The following is a 22,708-nucleotide window of genomic DNA, read 5'->3' on the forward strand; positions in this document are numbered from 1 at the left end:
GTGGGGCTGACATCCTGTATACCGTACCCATCATGCAAGCATTGCACAATGGAAAACGTATACATGCATGTATAATTATATGCTCATGAAAAGACAGGATGGCGGGATATATAATTATATTTCTTATATAGGTGCTGTTGCTCGCTCATTTGCTGCTTTTAGACAAGGAACAGGACCCATTTGGCTGGACGAAGTTGGTTGCCAAGGAGATGATGCTTTCTGTCCCATAGATTCGACCCACGACTGTTCTCATTTTGAGGATGCTGGAGTGGAGTGCATCAGTACGCTGTGTGTTGCATGAACTGTATCGAGCGGCCTAGCAAATGTGTATGATGTCAAGAAAATGTCTTTCAGTTGACGTAGTCAATATTGAGTCAATATCAGCTAGTGTTTACGTGATCTAGATGATGTATACTAGGAGGTATACAGTTACCACTGAAGTATACACATACACGTACTACATGTATACCGTATGTATGTGTTTGAAAGACATACATGTTCACACCTTCTATTCTCCGCTTTTAGTTGGTGTTCAAGGCAGTGTGAGGTTGGTCGATGGTCCAAGTGATCTGGAAGGTCGTGTGGAGGTGTGCAACAATCAGGAGTGGGGCACAGTCTGTCAGACCTTCTGGGAGAGCCCTGAAGCAGGAATTGTGTGCTCACAAATTGGCTACTCAAGATTCGGTGCGTTAATATCAAGACCCTCCGAGGAACTAGTGTATAGATAGTGCATGAAATTATGTGAAAAGAGAGCTAATGTAACAGTTATAATTCTTTTTCCAGCTTTGTATAAGTTATTCACATAAAGTAAAAACTTCCACAGGAGCCACTGCCAACGGTGCACTGTCTGTTGGTTGGAAGAGGTCCCATCCTTTTTGACCAGGTCCAGCGTGTCGGTAATGAAGACTATTTGTTCGACTGCCCAAGCTCCTAGATTTACAGTAAGGTAAGCGGCTAACAAACATTAATGTTCAAACTAGAGGTTAATTTTCAACACCTAATCAAAAAGGTCACTTTCAGAGCAAATGTTATTGACAAAACTGCCACCAAAAGATAACATGGAGTATTAGGCCACACCATGACAAACCACAAACATAAAACAGTGAACAGCCAACCAAATCCCAGTAATAGATCACATGAACATCAGTAGTTAGAAAGCACATGGCAAAGCACATGGCAAAGCAAAGAAAGATATAGAGAGAAAGATAAAGTAAGTTACATAATTGTATTGCTGGCCTTAATTAACACCCACGCTTATTACTGCTGGCTCACTAGAAATAAAGTATGGGAAACACCCGATACGGGTACCAAATTATGAATGGCACGAATATTCCTGAATATCTGTTCTCCCTGTTCTCCCCCTATACATGTATACCTCCCATACTTAACATACTCAATGTGTAACTAGTGTACTGATACAACTGGGGGAAGAGTCATTAAAGATCTTTAATTCCCCATCCTCGATTCTCAAGGTCGAGCGGCTGACTGTATTTTAATTTCTCTGTACTTTCTTTTTTGGTATATAGCTGCCCTATTTCCTTCCGAATAGAACCTTCACCTCATATATTCTTCCATCTCCCCTTTTGTCAGGTGATTCAATGTCAGGAGATTCCTCCTCGGCTGGCCCCAGTCCCACTGTACAAGAGAGAGAGAGAAGATATCTCTGATGGCAGCTCTGTGGCCGGCCAATCAGCCTGACCCAGGTGAGTGCTGGGAGGAGGGGGGGGGGGGGGGCGAGATAGGGCATGATTGGGTGTAGATAGAAGATGAAGGGATTGGCAACTTCCGGTACCATCCGTGTTTCGCCTCGAGGCTTACTTTAACGTGGTAGTCTAAACATGAATAATTCATGAGAATTATTTTTGCCATCTGTAAAAAAAGTCTACAAGCAGTTCTACTGCTAAACATCAACTTCATCTCATTTTTGTGTGGCAATTTCGGACACAGTACACTACTTAGTAACACAACATTAGCTATATCATAGGTGCTATAGGAACACAAGCATGAAAAAGCCTCTGACAGAGGCTCTGTGTACCTCTAGCTACTTCACGAAAATCAAGATTATATTTTATTCATTTCTAAATGATACCTACCATCAGGGGGCATGTGTTTAAGTGGTCTTTGAGAAGTAGGCATTATACACAATAAGTTTCCCGGGTTTTCGCGGGAGTTTTAGGGCGAAACACGGATGATTTCAGGCCCATCTGTGTACATTCAATGTAAAAGCATCACGTGAACTGCCCCCGTTGCCAATCCCTTTCTCTTTTATCTATGGTCAGACCCTGCTTCTTTTAATTCTAGTAGTGATGTCATTATTTAGTTGACCTATAGCTAACAGTATTAGCCATTTCTACAGCAATTAAAGTATCTAATTGTTATACATTAGCCGTGTGGGAGGATATCAAACTTCAAGAGGGAGGTTTATCATATCATAATAATCCATTAATTAACCGTTTCCACCCCCACCAGTCAGGACTCCGACAATTTAGATCATATTTTCATGGCGCTTTTTATCCTCTTGGAAATTACTATCTATCCTCCCCACATACACAAACGAGCAGATATTGGAAGCGTAACAATACCTGAGACTGGAACCGTATTAACGAACTACACCAATACGGCAGAGTCTGTGGCCACTAACGGTACAAAGGTCATTCTCCACGGCCGAGACTTGTGGTTAAAGTTTCACAAGTGCACCACAGAAATGTTAATAACCAAAGCAGGAAGGTACATGAGGCCGTGCATGCAATCATCAGTAACCATAGTTCCATCTTAGGATAATTTCCTAAATTATAGCTGCATGTACTTAGTTTATTATGTCATTGGGCTTAAATTGTTCAGGTAGCTACATGTGTTTATACTAGTATGTCTTGGCTGTTATACATTATCCCGCCAGATCTAACTGGTTGCTATGGGTGATGCTCCTGTCCTGGGAAAAATGAACCCCTAAAAGTATTTCCAATGGCCTGCTCTTGTAATAACAAGCTTTGTTGTGGTCTTATCTGCAAAACTAATTATATACACAATTTAGACAATAATTTTTTTTTATGCCAAGATCTCTTTTGCTATTTGTCATAGAATTACTCTCTCTATATAGGCGAATGTTTCCGGTGGTGAAATGCAGTGTAGCTGGACTTAACCCCACTGATAAGTACGTAATAGCGATGGACTTTATACCAGTTGGAGATAATCGATATGCGTTTCACGATTGTGAGTGGGTTATATCGGGTAAGGCGGAGCCTATGGAGAGTGAGAAGGGGCGGTTGTACATTCACCCGGACAGCCCAGCAACAGGCGCTGTTTGGCAGAAACAGTTGATCACATTTCAGGAGTGTAAGATTACAAACCATCATCTCGACCAACTTAATTATGTAAGTGTGTGGTGGTTAGTTGGCAGGGATCGTATATTCTATAGGAGCACGGGTAGTGTGGTCGACTTTGGCTAGAGAATATCTGCATTTCAGTTACTTTTTTCCGAACAAATTCAACATTCATTCTATCCTGTATTGTCAGTAATTAACCTTTTGATAGCATGTATAGCCACGTAATAGCATAAGGGATTAAAAAATGGAACAAGTGTACCTGTTAATAGAAATCCAAAAGCCGTAAATTGAGGCTCCTAGACTTTGATGCTGTGTGCATTATTAGTAGAAGGCTATAGCCTTCAGAGTGCTTTGTGAAGTGTCACAAAGTAATAGTCTCAATTAGCATTCTTATACAGCAGCTTTGTGAATAAGTGTATCGTCTTTCTCGTGTTAACTTCTCTGGCAGGCTGGGCCTTTTCGAACAATCCTCAGATATCTTGTGATCGATAGCTACGGAGCTATAGTGCTACAACAGCTGTCGGTCATTGATGCACACTTGTTTACACGAACCTTAAAAGACGGGCCTGTTTTGTAGCACCTTAAAACTGCATGTCACCAAACACTAAATGGCATAAGTTTATGTAATACGGCTTTATAAAACGTTATGCAATCGTCATTAATCTATTCCTTTCTACAGATCATTTTAAACTCTATGCACAAGTACCAACCTCGTATCCACATCATTAAAGAATTCGCCAGCGAGAATTTTAGTACGCATCTCTTCCCGGAGACACAATTCATGTCCGTCACAGCCTACCAGAACCAACAGGTAAGCAGAGTTAAGGGAGGGGGGGAGAGGGAAGCTATGTTGCATGCATGGCATTTAACTGCTATATATAATTATGTGAGGGAGTACACAGTTATAAAGCTGTTAGCTGTATGCCTTTGTTACCATGCACAGAGAATGCATGCAGCTTATTTATCATGCTGAAAATATTGCTCTTTCCAATAGATCACTCAACTCAAGATCACCTACAATCCTTTTGCCAGGGGATTCAGATCAATCAGAGACTCAGAAGTGTGTGGATCTTCAAGACAGTAAGCCTTTCTTAATACTTAACAATAATCATGGTCAGTGTGGCCATAACTCCATTATATAGTTTACATAATTATAGTTCCTATCAATAATATTATTGACCAGTGTAGGTAGAGGGGCCCTAAACTTAATTACTGCTATTACAGGAACGTATTACGTTAAGTAACTGATAAGCAGGCTAGAATGAATTGTGTTGTTATTCATTCCATACCCTACCCCCCTACAGGCTGAGCTCCACCTCCAGCCCACCCCCCTTTGATTCACCAGGCTTTGTCGATCCTTCACAATCAACCATGTGGCAGGAGATGACCTTTCCTCAACAACCGACAATGCTAGGTGAGAATCTAATACAGTGATTGTGTATATATACATCAGTACGACATGGTATACAAAGTGTTGGGTACAGGTACAATGTATACTGCACAACATAGCAGGCTATTTGGAGTTTATTATAGGATGTGTTTGTTCGTTGGGTTGTGTGATTTTGTGAACCCACAAAAAAATGTTTGCTGTTCAAAGGCCCATAATTATGTGCTACCGTATAGCGGGTATATTTCGAGGGTATAAATGTTCGCGGATTGAGCCTGTACCGCGAAAATTTATGAATAGTAGGCGTGTTCAGTATTATGGATTCGAGGCTAACGGTGTGGAGGTACAGCCGCATGTTGATGTGCGCATGCACCAAAAGGCTGGAACTCAGACCACGAAAATAAAATCCGCGAAAATTTACACCCTCGAAATATACCCGCTATACGGTATTATAGTGGCGTACACATTTAATGCTGCTCCATTGTTAGTTAGTATATACTTATACCGTATTACTAGAATGTTTTGCGATCATCAAACATTTGCGAAGTTTGCGAGGTTTGATCAATTCGCAACAATTAAATCTGCAAAACCTAAATTATCACTAGTAAATACACATGATCCTTTCCAGTTAGAGCGCAAAGGGTCAACTTTTCTGCTGATTTGGCTGATTCGCAAAGGTTTTCACTCGCAAAATATTCTAGTAATACGGTATGTTTATTCAGGCCTCACTGCCTTCCTCCTCTCTTCCTCAGGTCCTCACCAACAAGCTCTCATCTACGGCCTCACAGCCTACCAACCTGTTGCTAGCAGTCTCGCTCTAGCCAACACAAGATACACTTCCCCTGGGCCACTGCCACTCACTCCCAATGGTCCTGGAGGCTCAACGGTGTTTAACTTTTCGCCAGCTAAACCGATGCGCTCAGTGTTGCAAGGTAACAAGGGTGGTAAGACCAGCGACGGTCTCCTTCATCCTGCAGCGGGAGGAGGAGCAACAATCCACTATCAGCAAACTATGCTTGCAGGTACAGTTAATAGCAGCTATAATAATTATAGGTTAATTATCTACAATTATTGTACGCATTATACTGCATGCTTTTAGGGAACTCCCAATTTTGACTATACCATGCAAGTATTTGCTGTGCATGCAGTAATCACATAAGCACTGTGTCACTGAAAATATGCAGTGCAGTGCTGCACGCATCTCATTGTATTTTCCTCTGCACTGCACAGACTTGACTACCATGTCAGAGGTTGTCACTACTTCTGTTCCCTTTGTCTCCACTGCACTACAATCTATGGCAGACATGCCTGTCAAAAAGAAACGAAGAGGCTCCCCCGAAAGAAAACTATTTTGATAACATCTATTCATGTATATTCCATCTGTATGGCGTGTAAATGTACTGTAACAACTAAAGAAGGAACCAATAATATAATTATACCTGAATGTTGGTCAACACTGAATGCTATAACAATTAAATTTGCATCTACGTAAAGTAATAATTCGGGAAACCCAATTAAATGAAAATGCCAGTGGTAATTGTGTAAGTTCGATCAGTAGTCACATGCAGTTTGATGAGAGAGAAAGAGTTAGCTATAGTGTTCTCGTCATTGGTAGCTGGTGAGGAATCAGGAGATGTGGTGGAGCTACAGAAGGCGGCATTAACGATAGATTCCCAGCTGGCTGTGTGTAGGAAGAGGTGGTGGTTAAATGTCCATAGCCAACATTGTAGCTGGTGAGAGCACTTGTGGTTGTCGTCGCCAACGGTGAGGTATAATCTTGGGGCGATCCACCAGCTGCCACTACTTGTCCATACGCCAGTCCCTGTAGGTGTTGTCGTGACTGGAAGGAGGCTTGATGTTGTCCTGCATTGCACGGAGTGTTTGCTCCGATATAATAAGATTGCGCTGGTATATGTGCCAAGTGTTGCAATGAAGATGTTGTCGTGGTGCCAGGTAGTTGTCCGAGATGATAACCGCTGGCTTGTACAGGAGCTGTAACACAGAGAAGCATACTCATTATAAAAACTGAATAATTATAATTATAGTCATTAGCAGTTAAATTTTTATTTGTGCTACTTAATAAAAATGTCTAAAATGTGTATACCTGTTGGAGGGGAGGGAGGAATGAGGTGGATCGGGTTTCCATGCCAACCGGCCGCTACCATGGGATGGCCAAATCCAATATTGCTATTATTGTTGTTTCTGTTGCTCTCGTGGTGTTCGCCCATATTGTTCGCCATGAATCCATTCATGTCTCCACTGCTGGATGGGTAACCATACATCCCCTGAGGCATATGAGCTACTTTAGCGACCGGATACACTCCTCCAGGGGTGACTGGTTTGGGCTTGTGGATACTCGACATATGCTCAATTTTTGCGTCTGCTTGGGTCGTGGGGAAACTGAAGAAGTATTGTCCACTTCCCACTGGCTGGTTGCCATGTGTGAGGGGGCCTGCATCACCACCACCACTGTAGTTAGGCCATGGGAGGGAATAGAAGGTTTCCAAGGCATCAGCTGCTCGCTTGAGAAGGTTATCCTGAAAGTGAAAAAAATGACAGTCTTGATGAAAATGCTATAAATAATATTGAGAGAAATGAATAATTTATACCATGTAAACATTAATTTGTTACCTTTGGAATGTCATCAGGCTCTTCAGGATTTCGTAGCAATCTTTCCAGCCTTGCAAAATTGTGTTCGAAATGAGCCTCATCAGGAGCTGTGGGGGGTCAGGAAGTAAGCATGATTGAGCATGGATATTGGCTGGGGATTTCAAGTTATTGTCCATGAAACAGCCAGACAAAATAGTTAACCACAGACTGGTGTATGGATAACAAGATACTTAGGAAACCAACAACAGTAACAGTATGTACAGGGTTTTGCAGAATTCTTGCAACAGGGCTAAACAGACACAGCAATGACTTCCATATATGGAAGTCAACTGCTGACTTATAATAATATTATAGTGTACATGTCCAGGTATATGTATAATGAAAGATGTCCTGTGAGCCTGAGAGAGCATCAGCTTATTTATATTCATAAGGTGGATGGTACACCAGGTGGATGCAGGGCAAATATTGTTGTGATGTTGGTGTGTGCAGAACTGTTGGCATAGCTGTGTATTGACTGATCATTATCAGTTGTTTTTAGTACCATTTTGAGGTTTTTGCATTCTTCAAAATAATAACCAGACAGAAGATGGCAAAGCAAAGAAGTGAGAGGAGCATACCTTCAAGACATGCAAATTTTCAATGGTCATCCTGAAATGTTGATAAGATTAGACAGCAGCTGACAGAAGAAATTGCCAGAGGAGATTTGGTTACAATATAAGGCCTATAAGGGGGCAAGGCATCTGTCTTCAAGCTTATCAATATCAGCCAATACCACTGTTTGGAGGGTGTCATTTATTAACTGTTCCGGTATCATTGAAAAGAGCAACAGTTCTTACAAACTTATGAATATAAGCTGATGCTCTCTGGACATATTTCAATTCAAATGATTATACACATACCAGGGTGTCTGTCATACAGGATTTTGAATTAGAGGGGATTTTGAAGAGTCACCAGAACATTAAAAAAAAAGTCAACAGTTATTTCAATACCCTATACCGGCTATATGGATACTCAGTCGTATGACTGAGTGGATTGGAGCCAGAGGGGAATAATCATACATCCCTGTATGCTGCATATCATGTACATGTATACACATAATAATTATTAGTTGACTTCCATATATGGAAGTCATTGCAATGTCTGTTTAGCCCTGTTGCAAGTATTTTGCAAAACCTGTACAGTGGTTTGCAGAACAGTTGTCGTACTCAGATAGGCAGTAGGCGGTGGCTCTTAAGTGTGTTGTGGTTTTGTGGTCTTTGTTATAGTTAGAACATGGGCATGAGGTATCTATGTGTTATAGTGTCCCAAAGCTCGAGGGCTTTAGCCCGAGGGATGAGGGACACTATAACCATAGATACCGAATGCACATGTTCTAACTGATTTAGATCCCAAAACCTATTGGCTACTAGAAATGCACTAGCTTAGCAACAGTCAACCTATATAAACAGCCAACCTAGCAACTGCATCATTATTCTTTTGAAACTAATATCTAAAGTTGGCATCTCTATGTCTCTACTAAATCTGTGGTCTCTATTCAAGTCAACCCTGTTCCTCCACCTCAGTTTGATGGACAAAATTATAGTCCTAGCTCCACCCACAAAACGGAAACATCCAGCTCCTCCCCCAGTTTTGCAACAAACAAGCCCAGCACACTTCCCAAGAAACGAGCGGCTCGTACTACTCTCACAAAGCGAAAGGAAGACACCTAAGCTATAATTTGCAGCAAACAAGCCCAGCAAACGAGCGGCTCCTATACTACTCTTGAACAAAGCAAAAGGAACTTTAGGAAGAAGCCAAAGCTAGAATCCCAGCACTTCCATACATCCAGCTCCTCCCCCATGCAGCCTTGCAGCAAAAAAGCACAGCACACTGCCCAAAAAACGAGCGTCTCCTACTACTCTCGAACAAAGCCAAAAAAGAAACTAGAGCTTCTCTCTTTCATTCTAGTTCTGTTATTATATTACTAGACAAAGCACTTAGCTACAATGTTATTACATGTGTATCTTCTTGTAAATCACAATACAATGTACAATGTTGTAGTAGCCCAGAGCAATCTATAGTACCTACTATAGCTCATAGTTCCCTGCTAAATACACTCAAATGGGATCTAATCACACTATAGACCTTTTACTCATGATCAATCATGACAGCAACCAGTTTTTCCCCATGAACTGTATGTTGAGCTGTACAACCTTTAATGAATATGGTGTATACCTTCCCACAAGAAAAGTACTGAAAAGTAGTTTCCCATGATGATTCATGAGTTGTACAAGTAAACAGATGTACTAGACCTTTTTACTCATGAATCATCATGGAATGACCTTTTTTAAAGTTGCTGTCAAGAGCTAAACTGCCCATCACTTTTAATAATCCTCTGAATATGGTGCAGCAGGAGCAGCACTGAAGAGAGTATAGTACACTTCAAATTTACTAAAGCAGCGTTGATTAAATTTTAAACTAATTTTCAGTACTTTTCTTGTGGGAAGATATACAACATAATTATTCAGAAGATTAATTAAAGGTTGTACAGCTTAACATAATTATTATACATGTAGTTCATGGGAAAAAACTCTTTTAAAGTTGCTGTCATGATTGATCATGAGTAAAAGGTCTACAGTGTGAAAAGACCACAAAACCACAACACACTTAAGAGCCACCGCCATACTGCCTATCTGAGTATGACAGTTCTGCAAACCACTGTACTAATCAAGTGTAAGTCTTGCATTGATTATGCTTACCTAGATAGACAAATTTCTTTATGCAGTATTGCGATCCCTGATAGACAAGTGTGATGTCTACCTCTCCTGACCTAGGACTGGGAGGAGTCTTCACAGCAATGGCGCACGGGCTGATGAGCTGTGGTAGATAATATGGCAAATATTGAACATTCTGAAATGGTCCCAATTACGTTAGCTTACCTCTGAGGCAGCTGGCAGTGTCCCGAACACTACTTCAGTTCCCTCGTAGAAGTTCATTCCAATGATGCACACGCTTGACCCCCCCGTCATACAGCCTTCGTGGGGGTGCACTGAGATGATGTACGGCTTCCCTGTACGCACAAGGAATGATGTCATGATTAATAATTTATACTATACGTTGCATGCTAAGTACAGTACAGTACTCAATATATATTAATACTCTGGCCTCTTACCATCTCCCACCATAGCTTCTCTCACTGGGTTCGCCTTCTGTCCGTGTTTACAATTGTTGTGAACAAACATGGCGTCAGAACAGCCGATGGGAGTGTCACTGTTCGGTGGAATATATACAGCCACCTACATCCATAACGGTCAGTATAATTATGATCTAGTATAGAGTGCATAATTTATAAGTATGGAAATGGATTAAGAAATTTGTCTAGACTTAAAAGCTTAATTGCTCCAGCTGCGCACAAATCATGTGATACAACATATACTGTTGTATGCAATTACCTCAAAGCGTCTCCGAGAATCTTTAGGATTACCAGCATTTTTGAGACAATTTTGATTACACTTGACAAAAAACTTCAGCCTATACCTGTAAAACACATGAAATGAATAGATAAACAAAATCAGTTATTCTCTGTAGTTACCTGTCAATCAATATCGGATCAGAGGGTGTTTCTTTCTTGTTTCCACAAGATCGATGCTCGAGACAGCGACTGCAGATGACTTCATGAGTCAGGAGCACTCGCCTGAAGTCTGGGCTCTTGCACGTTCCTTCGTAGGGGATGAGCTATTGGAGAGTGGTCACAGTTACGCAAATTCATTGTGAGTAACATGAGAAGTATCAAATCCTGTCCAGTATGCGTGCAATTAGTGGCTAATGTAGACAGTGAGTGGGGGAGACAGCTTCCCTGTGTATACTTGCCGATTGTCATTAAAATTTCTATAGGTTGCATATGCTCTTATATTAGGTCAAAGGTATGAGTGGAGTCATAATTATATAATACCTGTTTGGTGCTTGAATCGATCAGACGAATATGTAACTCTTCTTCTTTTTGGACACCTATAATAAAACACAATAGAATTATACTATACTATACATTACAGTAACTTACCGTCGCTGTAGCTTACGTAGAGCTTGTAAATTAGACCATTTCTGTACTCTTGCCCGTTCTGTGGTTGAACAAAGTCATAATGACTACGTGCTCTCAAGAGATGACTATGTGCACTTACTTCAGTGGTGTCACAGAAGTCCTTGAAAGACGCTTTCAGGACTTCCACTGCTTGATGGTTCTGGTCAAAGAGGGAGATAACAAAATGAAAGAAAGTCTTCCGCGTGTTGTCTGGTGGCTGCTTCTCAAAGTGTACCATGGACAGGTTATGGTGAGGGTCAGCTCTGCAGTGCAGTGAGGAGAATCAAGGGGATACCAAGCATACATAGTGTGTGATCATTATACTGCAGTCTCCGTAGCAGCATTCAATATACTAGACTGCTATAATGTGAGATGCTGTAATATATTTACTTAGAGTCATCCCACAAAGTAATGTTGTGGTAAAATAGGGTAATACAATCTGATTTCAGGCCTCAAGTTTCAACCCAGTACATACCAGTCTACCAGACATTTCATTTCAACCACAAAACTTCCCTATGACTCACCTCTTGTAGAAGGACTTATGCTGGTCAGTGACATCCCCCACTAGCACTCCACCTGGCGGCTAATATTAATAATATTCATAGTTAGTAGGGATGCAGTAGAACGAATGCTAGATAGGGCTGCAACCCGTCTGTGCTAGTGATGCAAGCAGCTCAAAGCAAGAACCCTATCTAAAGAGACAACAAGTTGCAGTGCTCCTACGAGAAGTATCATCAGTCCTGACTCCATGACTAGCTAGACCAGAAAGACACAAATATCTTGTTTGCACTGTTTGTTGCTCTAAGTTAGCTAGATACAGGAACTGCATGTGCTTAGCTCTAACAAACAAGATCTAGTTTCCATGGTTTTTGTTTACAGTCATAATTATTATAAACAAAAATTAGTTACCTTAGCTTTCCCTCTTCTAGGAATCGTATAATGGGGTGGGTAGCAGTCTGTTTGTTGCTTCATCATATCTTCCATGATCCATATCCAGTGAATGGAGAACCGACTGAAGCTTGTCTAGGGTCATAGATCAGCTGTGGGCGCCAAAGCGGTTCTTATCGAGGCTGCTCTAATGTGGCTGCTACCAGTAATAGTCACCGCCGCATGTGTTCACACAAAACCGCGGTTGTCCGAGGTCGTATGGCGCGCCGTGTGTTTCAATAACGTCTCTGTGTGTGCAGTGATCATGTCTGTACATGCAGTGATCATGTCTGTACATGCAACCATTAGTCTCTGCATATGCAACCATTAGTCTCTGCACATGCAGTGATCATGCAACCATTAGTCTCTGCGTGTGCAGTGATCATGTCTGTACATGCAGTGATCATGTCTGTACATGCAGTTATCATGTCTGCATATGCAACCATTAGTCTCTGCGTGTGCAGTGATCATCCTTCAACGGAGATAAGCTTCCTTCTTGACTATAAGAGTTCCAGACGAAGTCTTAGGGCTAACAACAGAAGAAGAAATGCATGGCAAATAGAATAGAAGTTAGTACAAAGTAGATGGAATAAATTTGAACACTCAGAGCAAGCTAATCGCCTTCAGTAAATAAATAGCAAAAAATGCACACTAGTGCAAGTATTGGGTGAACTCTTTCCCCCCTCAAACATCTCTAGCGTCCTGAACGTATTTGACACAGGCTGTCAGGTCATCTACGTATGTGCACGTATGTAAACCACAAAAACTTACCTTTTCCTCTTCTCCATGCAGGATATTGGGGTTGCTGTCTATTTGTTTGCCGGTTTTTCTTCGTTTTATAGTCACATAAGTACAGCAATCTGATTGGTTTACAAACGTGGCCCCACCCTGTGGCCCATCTAGGGGCCTCCTTCAAGCGTGCAGAACATTTCTGCAACCTTTTCTCGATCAGTTCGAGATGTTACGATCAGTTCCCCCAGGGCCTAGATCTAGAGCTCCACACAGTGCTAGTACGAGTGGTAATTTCAACCCTAACTGTCACTTTTACCTTCAAGCCCCGGGAGCCAGCATTCCTCCAGCCCACAGAATTAGAAGTACTTCTCTCTCTGAAGCAAGCTTCAATCCATGGTCTCCATCAGACAGCAACCCACCCATTCCTGCCACAACTCATGCATCCTTGTGGGCCTACCCTGCATCAAGCATGTGGTCAAATAATAATATTCAGAAGCAGCGAACTCGATCCATCTGTTTTGAGAAGACGTGTCGTTACCTCCGATCGATGGAAACCAACGATATGGTGGAGGATGCACTGTTTAGAGAAGAGGGAAAGGTAACTTTTTTGTGGTGTACATACGTATACATGCACGTACGTACCTACGTACTTGCATCATACCATAGGATGTCTACATGTACTGTACACTATGCGCTTTACACCATCAGTCGTTGCAAAATACATACTCCATTGATTGTATGAGAAAGGGGAACTCCATAAGGCATTCTACGCCTGATTAGGCCATGCAAAGTCAATTTGTAGTTTCTCAGGCCCTGGCTTGGAATTTGCCAGTTTTCTTAAATATCACGTGACCACAATTTAGAGGCACTAAAAGAAAAGAAAAGGTGATTGGACCACATGAAAGTAGAAGAAAGTGCTTGTGAAAGTTCAGAGCCAGGAAAATATCTGTAAGAACTTTCAGAACAATGGTGGCAAGGCTTCTGTATATACTGAAAAGAAAGAGATCTCTAACTCGTTAATTGCTCTTGTTATGCCTCGAGGCATAGCCGCAGGAGGGATACGGTAAAGCTGACTGTGCGTGTGTCTGTTCCAGCTGTAACTGCTCAACGGTTGCAATACGACGAAAACTAACAGCTTCTATAGGCTTCTAGCCACATTCTCTTGGATTTTGATTCGTCGATTAGCAAACTAAAGCTTCTTTCTCGAGTTATGGCTAGTTTGACTCACATTTAAGGCTGTTGCAGTCTCTTCAGAATCTTTCGTAGCATCATCTGTTCACACAAACTTTCTATTCAACTTATAAGTTAGCCTTGCACTAAGCGCTAGCTCTTTGTTAGCTACAACAGTCTCAGAAAAGAGCTGTAAAGTAGCTAGCTATAGTAGCCATTATTTTGTGAACTTTACTTTTACAGACACACCCCTTATTTCTGTAGATGTAAGCGCATGCACGCTCATCCCCACATGTGAGAATTAAACCCCAGAGAGAGATCCTTGCAGAATACTTGAGGTCCTGGTAAGCCACAAAACACTACAATGATACAATATGCATGTACACAAGTTTTTTCTTTTCGGTTAAGTGATAATTATATACACTTTCTTCTAACAGTCTAATACTGTTTGAGCGAAAGCAAATCTTTCTGAGGTCTTAGTTAGCCACAAAACACTACAATGATCCACAACAATAGATGTATGTACATAAATCACATTATACACTTTCTAAAGCAAAAACTCTTCGATAACACTCTAATACTTATTGAGCGGAAGCATATCATGGCGAGAGGCATTAGCAAGCGCCAGCTTGTTTTAATAGCGGTATGTTTGCACATGACTAAAATTAACTTCCGTTTATTGAGGATGTTAGGGGTGTGTCTTCAATTGAATATCACTAGCCTCATTCCGCTTGCTATTTCAGGAATATATAGCCTGAGAAACTACAAATTGACTTTGCATGGCCTTATTACTCATTACATTTCCTGAGTTTTTGTTATCCAAATACTATTCATTTGCACCTTTGCTACATGCAGCTGCAGCCGCTCACTCCAGACACAGACAAAGACAGTGGTACCTGTAGTCCATACGGAATACTGGACTGGGCTGACCCACACAAGACTCGACGGCCCACCACTGTAGACTGTACTGTGCCGGATGCAACCTGTTTCGGTATGGAGTTACTCAAAGTTGAGCTCTGCTCTAATTTTACATATTGTTTTCCTTGCCTGTTTTTGCCTTTAATGAGTTTGCCAAGATCTTGTTCTAGCATGTCAAGAGTGTTAGTTCTAGCATGCGCAACAAGTCTTGCCCATGTACTGACCAATTCCCCTACAATGATTCTGCAGGTTGTAAGCAGCAACCCCCCACTTACTCTCTCAGACAGTTCCTATTAGCTGGCAAATTCACTAGCCTCCTAAACTGCAATCACATTTACTCTCGCAAGGTCTTTGTCGGTGGACTACCTCCGGACTACCTGGATGACCGTAAGTATCGATTTTTTATTTTACGGACTACTTTGATGCCGTTACTACAATTTACATGATATTTACGTGATGTGTTTCTCGTCTCACTGCAGAAGTCATCAAGAGCATCTTTGCTCGTTTTGGATCTCTCTCTGTGGACTGGCCGCACAAACTTCACACCAAGTCCTGTGTGCCCCCTAGAGGTGAGCTGTGGTTTGATACTGATACTACATGTATCTGTATTGTTAACACTCTTGCCACATGTGTATTGTATATTAGGTTGGAAGGTCATACTTGTCAGATTGTGTGTTTGTCTTCATTATCAGGGGTCTTCATTATCGCTCTCTTGAAGGACTACCTTTCACACCTGTCCTTATGTTAGATATGGTGGGGTGGCTCCTTATAAATTATTGTCTACTCAACCCCATAGAGGGATATTACATCATTCACTAGCTAATTAAAACTAGTTCACTGTGTTCAGATTTTAAATTTCTATTTTCAGATCTGCCAGTAGTAGCTGGTAGTTACCCCCAAAATAAGGCCTAGTATAACATTAAATTTTGTTCCCATCACTGAGTCCGATCTCTGTATTGGGTCAATTGATCTGTGATAGCCATTTAATGTATTTCCCTTGTTACAGGCTACGCTTTCCTTCTGTTCAAAGATGAGTCTTCAGTACACAAGCTCCTTTTCTCCTGCTCCTCTGAGAGCAACAAGTACTTTATCTACATTCCCACTAACACAATGACCAAGAAGAAGGTATGTGTAATGTTATATTATTATCTACACTGTGCCTAGCAATCACCCCCAGCTTTCCACAAGGCCTTGCTAACTATTACATTAGGGAAGCTTAGCTTACATTTTACAGTAAGTGTTTTTCAGCCAAAACTATCTTATCCCTAGGTTCAGATAAGGCCATGGTGTTTGCCTGATGGTATATGTGTCAAGGAGCCCTCGCATAATATTGATCTTCGCAAAGCTGTGTTCATAGGCGGAGTCCCTCGACCTCTCAAAGCTGTTGAACTGGCTCAGATCATGAGGGACAAGTATGGTAGCGTTATGCTGGTAGCCATTGTCTGTGACACTGACCTAAAATATCCTAAAGGTACACCTACATAATTAGGTTCAAAATTTATTTCTACTGCCACCTCAGAAACACATGTACCTAATGTTTTGCAAGCATTATGTGAACTTGACTACTAAATATACGATCTTTGCCAGAACGCAATAGTTAGATCGCAGAGTTAATTTTTCTGCTGATTTGGCTCATTCGCAAAGGTTTTTTCCGCAAAGCTAAATATTCAGTATGTACCGTTGGGAATGAAGTTTCGTAGGTTTTTGCCTTTATGGAATGTGTTTTCTCCCAGGTGCTGCCTGTGTTGTGTTCTCCTCTCATGCCAGCTACATAGCAGCTGTGTCTGCCCGGTTTATGCAGCTCAATTATGCCAGCATGGACAAGAAGGTGACCCTTTAATTACTTACGAAAGCATCGTTGGTGCTGATGCCTCGGTGGAGGCGCCAACGCTTTATAGAAATAAAGCTAGTAACTAACCAAAGTTAGAGGTATGATTTTTGCTTGTATAGCGGGTAATTTTCGAGGGACAAAATATTTGTGGTTCAGCAATATTGATACATTTCGTGGGTAATATGTTTGTGCAATCCAAAATAACGGGACTAGATACTAGAAGCCTAGAACTCTTACTTTCACTTCATTTCATTGAGCACTCTGCGTGCGCGCGCGCACACACACACACACACACACACACACACACACACACACACACACTACTATCTTGACTAATGCCATGCTAATTCAAAGTTAGAGGTATGATTTTTGCTAAAAGAACCACATAGACCCATCCCCACTATCAGCCACCAGAAAACCTGACCTTATAAGATTAGGCTCCATGCAGTTTACACAACACTACAGCCAAGTTAACAGCTTGCCCTCATAGCTTGCAATAATTATTCAGCATGGCCCCAAGTGAATAGCTTACAGTAAGTATTCAGTGTACTAGTTGTATGTAACTCTGGATGAATGGGGAGGGTTGGTGCACCGTTAAAGACTCTTTAACCCATCATTCTTGACTCTCAAGGTCGGGCATCTGTTTGCCTTTTTTTATACCTGTATTCTTTTATACTGTCTGCTCCTTTTTTGTTTTTTGTTTCTGGTATACTGTAGTCCCATAACTATTTAGTGAAGAGCCTTTTACACTTTCTAAGCCCTATCAAATAATGTAGTAAAATAACCTAGACACAAAGTCATGTATGTAAGACTCCATAAGCTAACTGAAAATAATCTGCTAGCAGTGAAGGCTGGATTCCAACCATTGTAGAAGCTTTCCGTTTGATTGGGAGGGTGTGCATGCAGATAGACAATCCTTGCCCACCCAATACCTTTTGTATACCCTTCAATCAAACACACACACTACTATCTTGACTAATGCCATGCTAATTCAAAGTTAGAGGTATGGTTTTTGCTAAAAGAACCACATAGACCCATCCCCACTATCAGCTACTACCACCACAAAACATGTCCTAATTTTGAATGTTCTCTGTTCAGATTGAGATCCAACCATACGTTCTGGAGGGCCAGATGTGCGATGAGTGTCACGGTGTGCAGTGTAACAAAAAGCCTGCTCCTTTCTACTGTGCCAGTCTAAACTGCTTGCAGTATTACTGTGAATACTGCTGGGCCACCATCCACTCCATGCCGGGAAAACAGAATCACCGACCATTGCAGAAAAACTTAACAAAACTCCCTTCTGCTGAGAATGTTAATTGAACTCGGTGTTTGGAACGTCATCACTTTTGGTTTTATGACACGTCATCTTCTTATTTATTTTCATGATTGCTCATTGTGTTTGGAACTCATTTAGTTTCTATTCCAACTTTGTATGTTTTGTGCATGACTAGTCTATATTGCAATTATTTACAGCTTCTTATTGAGAACTTTTACTTTTAAAATGGTATGTACTACGATATTATAGCTCTCAGTCAATCTACTCAAGCTATGTATAGGGTTTCTTGCAAGTTATGTCTAATCCAATGTTTCGTTTCCCTGCAATTATTATAGGCTTTCCCTTAGCACATTAATTAAATTATTAATGCTCATTAGGCCAAGCAGAGTCAATTTGTAGTTTCTCAGGCTATTATTCCTAAAATAGCAAGCGGCATTTTATGATAATGATATTCATATAATTTTAATTAAAAACACACCCCTAACTTCCTCCATAAGCGGAAGTGCATAATTTTTACTTATTAATTTTAGTCATAATTATTTCATGACCAAAAAACCATGCAAATTTATCCTTTTCTTTTCTTTTAGTGCCTTTAATTTTAGGTCACGTGATATTTAATTACTTCTTCTGTTCTTGCCCCATCAGGTTCATATTGAACACTCCACACCTACTATGTATACTAGTTTACATGTACAGTGTGTATTATGTATTCCCATGATCTACTGGCAATGCTATTACCCCCCCCCATACAGATACAGGAAGTCACATTACTCTCTGCATACATCTGATGTACAGTATGCCTATGTTCGATACTCTCTCTCTATCATAATTATACTCTTGGAAAATGCAATTCAATTCCGGATGCCTTTGAGGATTTAGTGGTTAGTATTTAAAATTTTATAGAGGGCAAAATGTCAATGCTGTTTACATTTACGCATTCTTGTGGGTTTTTTAGCAAACTAGTATGAATATCGGTGCTTGGTATTGCCAGGAGTGGTATTGCTCATATAGAATCTCATAATAGATACAAAAACTGATGATCATTATAATAAATGATGCCACTGGGTTATCAGTTATCAGTGAGTGTGATGAACGGTCCATGAACTGTAAGGAAAGGTCGTGTGTAGTTGAAGAGTGTTGAAAGGAGAAATTCCATTATCAGAGGGAGAGTTTAGGATGGAAGTGGGTGATGGGCTGGTAGGTGAACGGAAGCCTGTTGCTGTGGCTCCCCAACTGGTTTCAATGTGGTCTGGAGGTGTAGTCTTGTCTATGGTCTCGGAGGCACACAATTGAGGGCTGCTTGCGGCGGTGGTGGAGCCGGGGGAGGATGCCGTGGCTTTAGATCCTTTATCTCCTGAGGTTGCTTTCTCAGCTGTCCTCCATTTTGCACGTCTGTTTTGGAACCACACCTGCAATAGTTAATAAAAGTGTTGGTAAAACAGTTGCAGCACTTTTAAGTATACGCTTACAATAAACAACATTATAGATCGAGAGCATGGTGTTTATCACTCTAGCATTGTAGCAAGCCACTGCAATTAACTATTACACACCTGCACTCTTGCTTCAGTGAGGTGAATCAATATGGCCAGTTTTTCCCTCATAAAGACATTAGGGCAACGGGTCTTTTTGAATGTTTTCTCTAACTCTTCCAGTTGGTAGGTGGTGAAGACAGTTCTGCGGCGTCTCTGCTTGCCCCTTGCGCTAAGCTGCTATATGCAGCAAAGGTCAAGAACACAGAACAAGAATGTTTAATCCTTCATTAAACCATTAGAAGTGTAGTAGGTTTCTTAGCTGGATAGTAAACCTGAGGGAATGTAGTGGCTGAAGCAAGCCACTAATTGAAGTGGCAGCAGCCAGGACAATTAGTGGCTTCTCCCAGGGTTACTATCCAGCTAAGAAACCATACTACCAAGGGCGTATAAATTATATATATTTTATATTTTTATATTCCTTGATACTACACATGGTCTATCTCCGCTTAGAAAAATGCATTTTTGTGGGTACAGGGTTTTGCAGAATTCTTGCAACAGGGCTAAACAGACACAGCAATGACTTCCATATATGGAAGTCAACTGCTGACTTATAATAATAATTATTATAGTGTACATGTCCAGGTATATGTATAATGAAAGATGTCCTGTGAGCCTAAGAGAGCATCAGCTTATTTATATTCATAAGGTGGTGGATGGTACACCAGGTGGATGCAGGGCAAATATTGTTGTGATGTTGGTGTGTGCAGAACTGTTGGCATAGCTGTGTATTGACTGATCATTATCAGTTGTTTTTAGTGCCATTTTGAGGTTTTGGCATTCTTCAAAATAATAACCAGACAGAAGATGGCAAAGCAAAGAAGTGAGAGGAGCATACCTTCAAGACATGCAAATTTTCAATGGTCATCCTGAAATGTTGATGAGACAGCAGCTGACAGAAGAAATTGCCAGAGGAGATTTGGTTACAATATAAGGCCTATAAGGGGCAAGGCATCTGTCTTCAAGCTTATCAATATCAGCCAATACCACTGTTTGGAGGGTGTCATTTATTAACTGTTCCGGTATCATTGAAAAGAGCAACAGTTCTTACAAACTTATGAATATAAGCTGATGCTCTCTGGACATATTTCAATTCAAATGATTATACACATACCAGGGTGTCTGTCATACAGGATTTTGAATTAGAGGGGATTTTGAAGAGTCACCAGAACATTAAAAAAAAAGTCAACAGTTATTTCAATACCCTACCGGCTATATGGATACTTAGTCGTATGACTGAGTGGATTGGAGCCAGAGGGGAATAATCATACATCCCTGTATGCTGCATATCATGTACATGTATACACATAATAATTATTAGTTGACTTCCATATATGGAAGTCATTGCAATGTCTGTTTAGCCCTGTTGCAAGGATTTTGCAAAACCCTGTAATACATAATTATGGTGACCAACCTAATCACATAGAAACAGCCCCCATAAAGTCAATTTAGGAAACACACAATCATACAAGTGAGCAGTATTAGAGTCGCATAATACAAACAAGCATTAAAGGAATTATTCCCTGTGCTCTTCCTATGCTCAATATAAGGAAGCATATACAGGTGGCTGCAAGGCCAGGTGAAACACACTTGTCTAGCAAATAACACTTACTGGTTAGAATTATAAAAGCTGAGAACAAACACATTATGACTGGGCTAACCTGGGTGACAGATATCTCCTTGTCCATCAGGTTGTTGGAGTTACTAGAGTTTGTGTTGACAGAATGGGTAGGAGCAGTGCTACTCTTGGAGCTTCCCAGTGAGGCCAGACCGGCCAACCGTTTACTCTCAATGAATTCCTCCCACGACGGACGAGTACTTCCTTCTCCAATCGACTGTTTGCGTAAAAGTCCATTGCTACTTGCGTACCTATCAATCCCGTGGTGGTTACGAGCAAGAACAGTGCTTTGAGAGTGGATCCTTCTGCGTTTGTATTCAAAGTCCATTGATGCTGACTTGCTAGACTCAGTGAACAGACTCCTCTTCACAGTATTCTGACGTTTTGGCATAGGAGTGGGAGAAATCAGATGATGTTTATGGCACAGTTTATATTTTTGAGCTTCTTTCAAGCAGTCATCGACTTCACATAATCTCCGCCATTGTGTACCATTGAACTTTCGCATAACGCCGCTTTCTGGGGTAACAATAATTTCTCCTTTCTTAGCTCTTTTGAATTTGAATTTCCCTCTCGGTATAAAATATTTCAGTTCACTTGCAGTATCTATAAGAAAACGAAACAGTTACATGTTGCAACTAGCTACAAGGTATAGTGTACACAAACAAGCCCTGAGGGCAGAAATACAAGCCTTTTACAAGACCCACTTATACATGTAGCTATAATACAAAATAGTATAATTTATCATGTACCAGCTCTTATGCAGCTACAGAGTCCTGTTCCTAGTTCTTACCTAAATGCAGAAGTCCTGGTGGTGGTGCAGGGGCCATCACTAGATTGCTAGTAGTGCCTAGATGCATTGTAGTGGAGGGTAGAGACGTTGGGATCTGAGGTTTCTGGTCGAGCATGTGATGGTTGCTGTCCACCAGGCCACCATAGCCCGGTGGGCTTGTCAGAGAGGATGAGTAGAGGACACTACTGCTGTCCATATTACAAGCTGAAATTGTTAGATTATTCTTCTGCAAACCTTATATATGTATACCGGAGGACACTGTGATATTGGAGGTTATAAAGAAGGAGTAGATGTAGCAATACAGTTGACGCATGCGCAGACACTACTGTGGATAGGCACCTCCTTCAAGGAGGGCGGCGGCGCTCGACTACATCTGATTGCAGCCCTTCCACCAGCACACACACACGAAGATTCCATATTGTTCAAGTTAGTGGTTGCATGCTCGAGGCCTGGTTACTAGTGTCTGCGCATGCCATTGTTACATCTACTCCTTCTTTATAACCTCCAATATCACAGTCTCCTCCCTATTGACATGCTCTG

General features: G+C 41.2%; 4 protein-coding genes across 7 annotated transcripts in view; 2 read left to right on the forward strand and 2 right to left on the reverse strand.

The window, feature by feature from the left end:
* The window catches only part of LOC135331876 (T-box transcription factor TBX5-like), a 27,706-nt gene extending 21,503 nt beyond the window's left edge, over positions 1-6,203 (forward strand). Inside the window, exons 26-36 of one of the 3 annotated variants that reach the window (XM_064527149.1) lie at positions 132-281; positions 526-684; positions 824-1,210; positions 1,591-1,703; positions 2,562-2,727; positions 3,098-3,371; positions 4,003-4,134; positions 4,318-4,403; positions 4,628-4,737; positions 5,463-5,732; positions 5,941-6,203. In XM_064527149.1, the coding sequence (XP_064383219.1) occupies positions 1,667-1,703; positions 2,562-2,727; positions 3,098-3,371; positions 4,003-4,134; positions 4,318-4,403; positions 4,628-4,737; positions 5,463-5,732; positions 5,941-6,065 (1,200 nt within the window). In that variant the 5' untranslated portion in view covers positions 132-281; positions 526-684; positions 824-1,210; positions 1,591-1,666 and the 3' untranslated portion in view covers positions 6,066-6,203. Of the gene's footprint in view, positions 1-131; positions 282-525; positions 685-823; positions 1,704-2,561; positions 2,728-3,097; positions 3,372-4,002; positions 4,135-4,317; positions 4,404-4,627; positions 4,738-5,462; positions 5,733-5,940 lie in introns of all 3 variants that reach the window. The other 2 variants (XM_064527150.1, XM_064527151.1) reach the window with 2 other exon arrangements.
* On the reverse strand, positions 6,168-12,526 carry LOC135331891 (transcription factor unc-3-like). The gene is made up of 13 exons (XM_064527173.1): positions 12,287-12,526; positions 11,902-11,960; positions 11,478-11,640; positions 11,360-11,417; positions 11,252-11,307; positions 10,892-11,034; positions 10,752-10,836; positions 10,472-10,595; positions 10,239-10,369; positions 10,059-10,176; positions 7,342-7,427; positions 6,815-7,247; positions 6,168-6,702 (listed from the first exon to the last, which is right to left on the reverse strand). Exons 1-13 carry the CDS (start codon positions 12,359-12,361, stop codon positions 6,302-6,304), a joined length of 1,932 nt encoding a protein of 643 aa, XP_064383243.1. The 5' UTR covers positions 12,362-12,526; the 3' UTR covers positions 6,168-6,301.
* Positions 12,527-13,220: 694 nt separating this feature from the next.
* LOC135331307 (translational regulator orb2-like) lies at positions 13,221-18,432 on the forward strand. The gene is made up of 8 exons (XM_064526420.1): positions 13,221-13,634; positions 15,062-15,197; positions 15,374-15,511; positions 15,604-15,693; positions 16,131-16,249; positions 16,394-16,595; positions 16,858-16,952; positions 18,054-18,432. The coding sequence occupies exons 1-8, from the start codon at positions 13,263-13,265 to the stop codon at positions 18,273-18,275; spliced, it is 1,374 nt and encodes a 457-aa protein (XP_064382490.1). The 5' UTR covers positions 13,221-13,262; the 3' UTR covers positions 18,276-18,432.
* A 784-nt stretch (positions 18,433-19,216) lies between these two features.
* Positions 19,217-22,428, reverse strand: LOC135331918 (retinal homeobox protein Rx-B-like). 2 transcript variants are annotated; one of them, XM_064527209.1, is made up of 4 exons: positions 22,169-22,428; positions 21,422-21,981; positions 19,782-19,937; positions 19,217-19,640 (listed from the first exon to the last, which is right to left on the reverse strand). In XM_064527209.1, the coding sequence occupies exons 1-4, from the start codon at positions 22,362-22,364 to the stop codon at positions 19,308-19,310; spliced, it is 1,245 nt and encodes a 414-aa protein (XP_064383279.1). In that variant the 5' UTR covers positions 22,365-22,428; the 3' UTR covers positions 19,217-19,307. The 2 variants fall into 2 exon arrangements, with proteins under 2 accessions (XP_064383279.1, XP_064383278.1); XM_064527208.1 differs by having other exon boundaries at positions 19,782-19,940.
* Positions 22,429-22,708: the final 280 nt, after the last annotated feature.

Source organism: Halichondria panicea, chromosome 2 (assembly GCF_963675165.1).
Source record: "Halichondria panicea chromosome 2, odHalPani1.1, whole genome shotgun sequence".
Taxonomy (NCBI): domain Eukaryota; kingdom Metazoa; phylum Porifera; class Demospongiae; order Suberitida; family Halichondriidae; genus Halichondria; species Halichondria panicea.

Excerpts from the sequence above, each read along its gene's own strand:
- LOC135331918 (XM_064527208.1), bottom strand. The coding sequence starts at position 22,364 with ATGGACAGCAGTAGTGTCCTCTACTCATCCTCTCTGACAAGCCCACCG. Across the intron at positions 19,941-21,421 it reads AGGAGATATCTGTCACCCAG|CAGCTTAGCGCAAGGGGCAA; the intron begins GTTAGCCCAGTC and ends TGCTGCATATAG. Across the intron at positions 19,641-19,781 it reads TCACTGAAGCAAGAGTGCAG|GTGTGGTTCCAAAACAGACG; the intron begins GTGTGTAATAGT and ends TAACTATTGCAG.
- LOC135331891 (XM_064527173.1), bottom strand. The coding sequence starts at position 12,361 with ATGGAAGATATGATGAAGCAACAAACAGACTGCTACCCACCCCATTAT. Across the intron at positions 11,961-12,286 it reads CTAGAAGAGGGAAAGCTAAG|CCGCCAGGTGGAGTGCTAGT; the intron begins GTAACTAATTTT and ends TATTAATATTAG. Across the intron at positions 11,418-11,477 it reads ACTTCTGTGACACCACTGAA|AACGGGCAAGAGTACAGAAA; the intron begins GTAAGTGCACAT and ends GTTCAACCACAG.
- LOC135331307 (XM_064526420.1), top strand. The coding sequence starts at position 13,263 with ATGTTACGATCAGTTCCCCCAGGGCCTAGATCTAGAGCTCCACACAGT. Across the intron at positions 15,512-15,603 it reads TCCGGACTACCTGGATGACC|AAGTCATCAAGAGCATCTTT; the intron begins GTAAGTATCGAT and ends GTCTCACTGCAG. Across the intron at positions 16,953-18,053 it reads ATGCCAGCATGGACAAGAAG|ATTGAGATCCAACCATACGT; the intron begins GTGACCCTTTAA and ends TTCTCTGTTCAG.